At 40.5% G+C, this 10,208-nt stretch overlaps 1 protein-coding gene across 1 annotated transcript in view; it reads left to right on the forward strand.

Annotated features, from left to right (window-relative positions):
- Nucleotides 1-6,439: 6,439 nt before the first annotated feature.
- The window catches only part of HEBP2 (heme binding protein 2), a 4,648-nt gene continuing 879 nt past the window's right edge, over nucleotides 6,440-10,208 (forward strand). The window contains exons 1-4 of the mRNA XM_010014402.1: nucleotides 6,440-6,609; nucleotides 9,095-9,179; nucleotides 9,545-9,680; nucleotides 9,934-10,099. Coding sequence (XP_010012704.1) covers nucleotides 9,105-9,179; nucleotides 9,545-9,680; nucleotides 9,934-10,099 — 377 coding nt within the window. The 5' untranslated portion in view covers nucleotides 6,440-6,609; nucleotides 9,095-9,104. The remainder of the gene's footprint in view (nucleotides 6,610-9,094; nucleotides 9,180-9,544; nucleotides 9,681-9,933; nucleotides 10,100-10,208) is intronic.

Raw genomic sequence — 10,208 nt, forward strand, 5'->3', positions numbered from 1 at the left:
TACATAGTACAGTGGATAGCTACTCTCTTCATTCCTCCCACAATCATCTGCAAATGAATACTTGCACATCCCCTTACGCTAATGTCCCGAGTACTAGCATACCGCATGCAATCAGCAGTGCAATGATGTGTGAGTTCAGTCTTAAAGACGAGAGGAAAAGAAATGAGTTTACTTTACTGTTGCCATTTAAAATACTTCCTCTCCTTTTTACTCATTTCATGTGCATGTTTAATGCCAAATATATCCTTCCAATGAAAAAAACCCCAAACAAACCACCATTTAGGAAGGCTTAAATGACTGTGGGAATTTATGTTCATGAACTCACATTCAGGCTTCAAAATCTGCATTGTAAATTTTGGGCAAGGCAGAAGAAGAGTTTAGACTATCTGCAGCTGCAGCATCCTGTGCAGTGACCGGAAGAGTGTCTTCTACTTACCAGTGAAATAAGCACTAAAGCGTCAGTGGTGCCAAAGATCAGAGGATAACAAGAACACCAGTGAAAACAGGAGCAAAAATCAGTAGCTATTTTTCCAAAATAAGTAAGTATAGGAATAAAAATACAGTTTTATACAATTAAGCAATTTTTCTGTAAGGGAAAGAAATGAACATGAATGTCAAAAGCTTATCTAAATAACTCTATAAGGTTGTCATGGTTTAACCCCAGCCAGCAACTAAGCACCAGGCAACCTCTCACTCACTACGCCCTGGTGAGATGGGGGAAAGAATAAAAGAGAAAATTCATGAGTTGAGATAAAGCCAGTTTAATAAGTAATGCAAAAGCCACACATGCAAGCATAGCAAAACAAGGAATTAATTCACAACTTCCCATCAGCAGGCAGGTGTTCAGCCATCTCCAGTAAAGCAGGGCACCATCACATGTAATGGCTACTTGGGAAGACAAATGCCATTACCCCAAACATTTCCCCCTTCTATCTTCTTCCCCAGCTTTATACACTGAGCATGACATCCTACAGTATACACTTTCCTATCCCTTTGGTCAGTGGGGGTCAGCTGTCCTGACTGTGTCCCCTCCCAGCTCCTTGTGCACCGCCAACCTACTTGCTGGTGGGGTGGGGTACAAAGCAGAAAAGGCTCTGACTCTGTAACCACTGTTCAGCAGTACTAAAACATCCCTGTGTTTTGCTGTTTCCAGCAAAAATCCAAAACATTGCCCTATAGTAGCTACTATGAAGGAAATTAATTCTACCCCAGCCAAAACCAAAGGTAATTTCAACTAGGGGAAAATACTTTTTTGTTGCCATGTGACAAAACAGTGGATTCAAATATCTATTAAGAACTCTATGAGTTATATTATTCAAATAACTGATTTGCTGAGGTAACTTAACTACTAAAACCAAAGGCCCTGCAAGTTTCCACCAGACTTTGTTGTTCCTGCTGTGTTAACACTTCCAACAGTTTCTACACTGACTACAATTTACCACCCTCAACTTTTACTTCTACTTTCCCCAAATCACATTTCTCCTTATCTATACACAATTTTAACGTCTGTATTTTCCCATTTCTCAAATTATCATGACTGCAGTTTCTCTTGGCAATAAATAAATTTATCCAGATATAATTTTCTTTCAAAGACAGACCCAAGAACAAATACAAAGTATTCAAGCCTGAATGATGGCAAAAATTAAAAAAGAAAACACCTGTGAAAGTCATGAAATTCTGTTAAATATCATCTTGGCTAGCTGGTATTCAAAATACATCAATTGAGAAGCACATATAATGACGTGATGTCATTATATGTAGAGCATCTACCTCGTTTTCTTTGTCCTGAATCTAAAAGTGCAAAAATCAAAAGAAATACTGACCTCTCAGATTTTAGATTTGAGTTTTAAACTGTTAAGCTGGGTATCAGTTCTGCCTGGAAGCTTGCCAGTTTAACTCTTCTAGAATTGAGCATAACCTGGAGGATTTTCCTGATTTAGAATCTTCTTAACTGACCTACACAGATATTCAGACTGGTGTATCTGCTGCGTAAAAGATGTTTAACATGCAAAGATATTAATATTTTAGATGTTAAGATGCTTAAATGTTTGATCTTCCCATTAGCAGTCAACTAATAGATACTAGACTATATTCAAATGTAAGGCTTTAGAAACAGAAGGAATAACCACCGTACACTGAATCTATTAGTGAGCTAAAATCATTAGCAACAAGAGATTTTGAGGGACTTTTGTATTAAAGCAAAACTCACCTCTGAATACAACCAACAGTGCCACCTGCTGCAGAATGCAGCATCAGCTCATCTTGAAAAATGAGAGAGACCAGGTTCTTAAAGAATCTATCTCTGGAGGCCTTACATGCATGATCTAAATAACAAAAATGCCCACCAAAACCCACACCCACTACCAAAATCCCCACTGTTAGAAAATAGGAGAAGTTCTGATATGATCCATACTCAAGCAAGCAAGATCAGGAAGAAGCTTAGAAAACAAACCCTTAGCTAGGATAACATTGATTTGTGCTTAGGGGTTAGCTGGATTGACAGGTCACAAAGAGAACACTTTCCTACAGCCATGGATCACCAATGCCTGTGCTGACAAACACATTCACAAATAGCTTGCTAGGGCTTCCTATTACCCAGTATGTATCACATTGGTCCTCAACTGATCCTGCTGGAAGGCTATTACAATAAAGACACCCATAGCAAACAGCTCACCAGTTCAGTTTCAGTTATCTCTTCATGTCTTTTCGGGAAAAGTGGAAAATATTATTTTAGGTGAACATTTTCTTTAAGATATTAATCCGTATGCTCTGTCTCTGTTTCCATCATCTCTGGACATGTTCTCAGGTCCTTGGGACTCCATAGGGAAACCGCAGGATCTTTAGGGCAACTTCTGCATACCTTTTTCAGACTCATGGGCCTATTCCCATAATTTCATAATAACCCTTCAGCAGAGTCAGGAGCTCAACCCAGGCCCTGGGCAGGAGAGCTGCCAGGTTATCCCATGCAGCAGGTAGACTGGAGAAAACTGAGAATGAGAGGGAAAAAGAGAGGGAGGGAATGAGGAGAAAGGGATGGAGGGGGTCAAAGCAGGTGGAGAAAAAGGAAAAGGTTACCTTAGAAGTCTAGGAAGGTGGACCAAAGAAAGAAAATGTGGAGCCACTGTGTTCATGCCCACAAAGACAGGGCCCAAGGGACTGCTGGAAGATGCAGATACAAAAATTACTCTTGCTGGAACTGATACTGAACTCCTACCTTCATCTGGAGAGGCTGTCTAGGCAGGTGAGACGTAAGAAGCCTTGGGCTGCCAATGTGTTAACACTGTGTTGTTGTGTAGTTGTTAACTACTTCCTTTCTCTGTATTGCTTGAAAGCATTATCTGTGGTATGGATTGTTGGTGACTTCAAATACTGGGCTTTCCTACTGATAAGAAACAATTAGTACATGTCTGTTTTCCTTAAGGCTCTTACTTTGAGCCCTCTCTTTGGGTAATGTTCTCAAACGATTGATGCCTGGCTCTTTCCTCTTCAGAGTTGTGTTTGCAAAGGTGGAATTTGCTAGAAGGCTTCTCTTTCTTTAGAACAAGGAGATAGGAGGCTTCTTTTGGGAGATGAATTTGTAGAAAATCACAGTTCATCTAACAATATATAAAGACACTTCTGCTGCCCTGGACTATTATTTACAGTAACATCACATGCTCAACTTCTTTCTTGTGAAGTGAGAGTTTCTGCATCATCTGATAAGTGCATGTTTGTAAAAGCAAATGCCATTTATATGCAAAGAGTCTCAGCTCTTTTAAATGAAAATAATTATCAGACACAAGGCTAGCTGAAGTTCTGACAGGCTTAGGCAGAAATGGAAAACTGGAGCATTTAGGTTGAGATCACTTGTTAGAACTCGTGAGTGGCCAGACTGGAGATTGATGCATCCCTCACTCACAGTTTTTTCATACTACACTACAGACTGGTCAGTTACAAGAACATGACTCAAAGTTATCATTAACCATACTGCAACAAAACTTTTTTTTCCATGCTTGTCCAGTCCTGACACAATGAGGTCAGTGGAAAAGGTTCATCTTTTCTGTGCAAGTAGTCTATGCTTGCCTTTAGGGATAAAGGCAACTTACCAACAAGATTGCATGAATTTGACAGCAGCTGTTGTCTTGTTGCCACAGAGCAGATGTAAGCATTTTTCCTATATAGCATGTTGCTTAAGGTCTTGTCTGGGCTTGTTATGGATAGGGTCTATAGAGAAAACAAATGGAAATCACAAGCAATCATATCACAGGCTTGTCCTTATACTTACTCAATGGAAGCTGTTAGCCTGAAGAGCTATTACTGAAATACAAGTTCATCAGCGTGTTCTGTGCAGAAATGCCTGCTGAAAACAGTAAAGTTAAGCCACAAACCATATGCTTTGATGTGCTTGTTCCCTCACCTCTACTCCCTGAGTTTAAGGCAACAGTACAGAAAAACACTGCTTTGTCAGCTATTCTAGAAAATACCAGCCAAGTTCCAGACATGTATCGGTGACATTAAACACAAATGTCATAGGATACCTTTGAGACTTAATTACTGCCTGTTTAATTAGTGCATTTAGGGCTTCTCTGGAAGTAGCAACTCTTTGCATTATGGGTACAGTATACAGTATTGGTATAAGCAGTATGAGCCTTTATGACTGCCCATTTTTGCTTTTCCTCATACAGTAGAAATAGCCAGTCAGACTACCAGCCTATGTATACTGTTGAAGTTCCCTGTCATATGTTCTACAAACTACTGGGACCTCAAGGTGTCAAAACAGTTCTTCCACATTATTTTCATATGTAAAGGACAAGGTGCACAGAGTTGGCATACTCAGATTTTCCCCTACTTGGAGGTACCAGCGAGACTGTGTGTCAGCTTTCATCATAATCCCTTCCCCACCCCCCTAATCATGTACAACTTAGGTATGTATGTTATGTACAGAATTCATGTCCTCATGCCTGCCCTCCTGTCTTTTCCAACTGTTGACATGTTATCTCAATGTATATGTGAAAAACAAGAATGTTGGAAAACAACCCCTGGGGAAAACACTGATGATTGTTCTCCAACCTCGGGCTACTCCACCAGGAACAGTTAGCTCTTTGTCAGAGACATCAGCTGGACACATACAAACTGACTAGGGATTTGTTCTGGGCCTCTCTGTTCCTGAAACAAAATGAGAATCCACAGTGGGCTTGTGTTTACAGATTAATTGCCCCCCTTTCACAGCAATACTTCTCTGTGCTCATGATAGGGGTAGATTTGTTGAGAATTGCCAAACTGTTGTGGCTGGGTACAGTATTTTACTTGACCTTCTCTATGCTGAAGAAAATAATTACTAGCACACACATGACAGGAGCATTAAGGTGAAATGTTAACAGCTAACATTACACAAGCATGTGCCTTTGCACACTTGTTAGTTCCTGAGCAAAGACCATGAAGTAGCAGCTTCTGTGGAATGCCCTGCTGATTCTCCTGATTGACCCAAGCAGAAGGCAGGTAAAATTGAGAGAAAGTTTACTCTATAAAGTAAGAGTACAAAGCATGCAGAGAACTGGTTCTGCATTTCAGGCCTTAACATGTTCTAATAGGCTCCATTAGTAAACCACTCTTTACACCACCCCACTTCAGTGGTGGCATTAGAGAGATGTGTGGTTTTAAAGATAAATTTGCAATTGTTACTTGGCATGGTTTGGGTCTTTTTTTATCTCCCCTTTCAGAATAGGAGTGTATCACACAGCATCCTGATGAAGTTCTCTGCAAGCAAAATGTGTTTCCTGTTAAAAGTCATTCCCAGCTATTGATTTCAGATGTTCTAGAGAGCTTAGCTGAATTTTGCTTCAAGGGATTTCTACAAACCATGACAAACATGGGAGGTGTTCTCAGACCTCAAACGGCAAAATTTAATCTGCCCTTTTGTGCTGATACCTAGATATGTCTGAAGCTGCAGCTGATTAAATGAAGAGTCCAGCTTCACTCTGTGTATTATAAGCAGGACAGACTTTCACAATAGCTTTGTATAATCCCTTTGTGCAGATATTCAAGGGCTAGGGGGGCTGATTAGTCTCAAATACCACTCAAAACAGACAACCATTATATAACACTGTCTGTCTTTCATAACATGCCAGCAGAAATCTCATGATGGTCTCAGCTTAGTTTGCAGCCAGATTTCTACCTACCATTTTACCCCAGGGGTAAAAAAGAAAAGCTGTCATCCTGTACCATCACCCTCATGTAACCCATGTTTGGGGGGAGCATTATTTATGTGAAATTCTTTCTCCTGCAAGCACAAACCCTGCCTCTGACCCTGACATAAGTAGGCGCAAAGCCATGGAAACCAGGGGGTTACACAAGGGTGCAAAACTGTTTATGGGGCCAGATCACACACTGGACCTAATGTTGCCTCGTGGGCAGTAGGTGGGGCTTTTGGCATTTGCGGGGGAGCTCTCCAATGAAACCCAGAGGAGGAAAAGGCTACAACCATCTGGTTTTCGTAACAGCATCTCCATCCAGTAGGGCTGAGGCATGGGTGGAGTTTGATGAAACTAAACTATACAATGACAAGCAGCATCTTCTATAGCCTCAGAAGGACAGACTGCAATAGCTAGAAGGATAAGAACAGCCTAAAATGTAAGTATGTCTACTTTCTCCACTTTCTTAATGTAATTAGCGGCTTGTGGGATGGCATGTTCTGGCCACACTTACTTGTGGCATCAATGTAACCTATGAAAATGCCTACTATACTTCCTGTCCCTTTGGCCCATGTGTTAACAGCTGCAGAAAAAGCCTTTAAAAAAAAAAAAAAAGAAAAAGCCTACAGTAGTATTTATACTAACAGATGGAAATCTCAAAGCTAAGCTTTCCTGTAGATCTAAAAATTAACTGTAAATATTTGGAAGATACTTCTCAGTTTGTCTCTCCACACCCACCCCCCCCAAAGCATTGTTTCATGTAATTCAAAAGAAATTCTTACATGTAGTCACCAACAGCACTGGCCACAAAGTTATGTAAGATAGAGCTGCGAGACAACCAACAGTTAAGAAAAAGTATGTGGGAGAGGGGCTGGAATTGGCAAGTACAGAGACAAGGCAGCTTGTACAGCAGCTACTACAACAGCATGTGTTGAAACAGAGAAATGTTTATTTTTCTGCTTTCTAACATACCCAGGGAGCACATGAAGAGGAGTAATGTGTTCTCTATCAAGTTCTAGCAAGGAGAAATAGAAAGGGAAATGCCAGCAAAACAGTACCTTCTTTGCTTGTGAAATGGCAATGGATAAAAAATTACTATAGGAAACTTTAGTATAATTACTCATATGTGCTTCTAATAAAATGATAGGATTCTTGCTTTATTTACTTCTAAATACTATTGACAAAAAGTGTGTTAGAGTACAACTGTCCAGCTTGGTTGGGACTGTGCAGCAGTCCCTGGTGACCAGTCATCCTGGTAAAGACTGCTGAAGATGTATCTTCAGGCTGGGACAAGGAGGGGGACACCACCTGCTTTTAACTGCTGTTATTATTCTCCTGCTATGTGGTTTTCCAATCTTCCTTTGCTTTACAGTGACAACTGAAAAAGCTCAACACTGAGTGCTCTGTGCACTACTTATTTTAAGAACTGTAAGTGAACTCAGTGCTTGCAGGGTTGGTTGTTGGGTTTTTTTTTGGTGTTTTGTGGTTTGCTTTGTTTCTTATAAAAGCTTTGCAACTTCATAGATCCCAAAGAGAAAACTTATTGTAGCTACCTCTAAACGAGGGTGCAGGTGGGGATTAACAGTATTCATCAGTAGTCTACATTTCCTAAGAAAATGTAAACAGGTAAGAAAGTAAGTAGTCAGGTAGCAACAAGGCAGTTCTTGATTTTACAAAAGGAGCCATGGTCTTATATTCACAAACCATCATTTTAAAGATGGCATACCTTAAAGACATTAAAAATGCTTATTATAGATTATGAATGGTCCATTGTTCATATTTATAATACCACTGCAACACATAACATTGCTATGCACCTTAAGAACCAACCTTGTCTTTGTTGGCAGTCCTAGGTAACATTATTTCCTCTCACTGCTCAGAGATGTGTTGTACCTTTAACACCACAGAGGGGACATGCTGTGAACTGCATCAGTGCACCTGTAATACTAAAAGCCCATGAAAAAAGGTAGAGCTGTGAGTGACAGGGCAGCAGCTTCTTGTTATATGGGCATCTATAAGCAGTTGAGGAGGCAGAGAAATAAAAAATAATCTCAAAGTTCATTCTATTATTCAAGAAACATACAATTAAGTTTATACTCTGATAACACAATGTATTACAATCTAAGAATCAAGATACCCACTCAATGAACTACACGCTGTCTTTGCAACATGAAGCGCAAAGGACATTGTAAGGTAATAAAAAGCAGACTTCCATGTAGGTTGTGCACTACGATCTACCTGGTAACAGCAAAAACCATGAATGGAAGGCTCCTAAAATCTCAAGACCTATAACCAGGTGTGGTTATTTCAATAGCAATTTTGATGGTTTTCACTTGCTTTGTTTTGGAAGTGAGAAGTTCAGTGTTGTCATGTTTCAGGTTTTTCCTTCCATGCGAAGGCTACCTAAGAAAGTAGTTATATATTCATAAATCCAGAAAATCTCATCTATTAATAGGACTCATGGGCTAAAGGCCTTAAGAAAAGCATCAGACATTATGAGAGGTCCAATAAATTTATGTGCACAGTCAATACCAGAATACCCATCAAACCAATACCTTTTCCCCCAGAAGCAAAGTGGCTGAACTCTTCAAATCCTTCATACTTAGGGATTTCCACAAAATTGCCACTCGCAGACTCTCAACCCTCTGTTTTGCAGCCAGGAAAAGCCTCCACTTCATAGAGAAGCAAAAGCAGCATACCCTGAAAGATGAACACACTCCCACATAAGTGTAGTTTATTGGTCCTGGTTCCTTCAGGGCTAGAAGGATTCCAGCCCTTCTTATGGAATCATTGGAGATAAATGGAATTTAAACCTTTCATTATTCCAGAGAAAAATCAAAACATTAGGCAAAAAGTCCTAGTGCTTTCTTCTATTTATACTGTATTGATTGAAGAGAGGCCAATGAACTGCATGTGTCTTTCAGCTCTGGCAGGATGATCAAATCCTTCAAGCAAACCTTCCTGTCCCTGGATCTACAGTCCCCTCGGTGGAGCTCAACAGAGACAATGGTAACCACTAAAGCCCAGGAGAACAGAGCCCTCTGGTCAGAGTACTGCAAGGCTAAGGTGGATTTGGAATGATGTCTGATGAGCATAGGGGAGCTGGGAAAGTTAGACACTATTCACACCTAATTGCAAATAGGGAGAGGTACACCAACTTAAAAGCTCTGAGGAGCTCAGCCTAAGGCAAAGAATGGTTTTGCAATGGAAGCATCTAGCAGTTTGACACTGGGGGTACGCCTAGAGTCTGCAACAAAGAGGTTTGCTCAGTGTTCTCTCATTAAATAGTATTTCCATGCCGATTTAGAAAAAGCAGCTATTATGTCATCTTCAATACTCATCTCATGGTTATTGTGACTTTTACTACCTTTCAGGCAAAGGATTATGAACTGCGTCAGTATGAGACAGCAAAGTGGGTCAGCACAGTCATTAGGGGAGAAACCCAGAAGGAGGCAATGCGTCAGGGCTTCTGGAAACTCTTCCACTACATCCAAGGGAAGAATGAGAAAGGTACAACCTCCTGGTTTTGAAATGTGAGAAACATAAAGAGGAGATGAACCTGCATAGCATAGAACAGTAGATGAGCTGTGGGACACAGCAAGTTCCCTTTTCTGGTCTAACTCATGACTCCACTAGGCCATTATACCTGTGAAGCTGCTCTAGTATCTGCTTTTAGGATAAGTCTGCATCACCCTTTAAAACTGTAGCATTCAGGTACTGTCTTTGCTTGCAACTTAAAACAACTTTTCATCCTCTCCACTAGAAATGAAGATTGATATGACTGTGCCTGTGACATGCCTGATAAAATCTGGCTGTGCAGACTTCAAGGTCTCTTTCTTTGTTCCATTTGAACATCAGGACTCTCCACCACAGCCCACTGACTCCGATGTGTTTATTGAAGAGAGGAAGGCAGCAGCCATCTTTGTCCGGTAAGCAGCACCAGCACAGCTTGTAAATGAAGGCAGCTACGGAAAGGGGTACATCTATTAAGAACCTGGACTACTCTTTAAGAGTTTATTTCTAATCATGCATATATTC

Source organism: Nestor notabilis, unplaced genomic scaffold (genome assembly GCF_000696875.1).
Source record: "Nestor notabilis isolate BGI_N333 unplaced genomic scaffold, ASM69687v1 scaffold21995, whole genome shotgun sequence".
Taxonomy (NCBI): Eukaryota; Metazoa; Chordata; class Aves; order Psittaciformes; family Psittacidae; genus Nestor; species Nestor notabilis.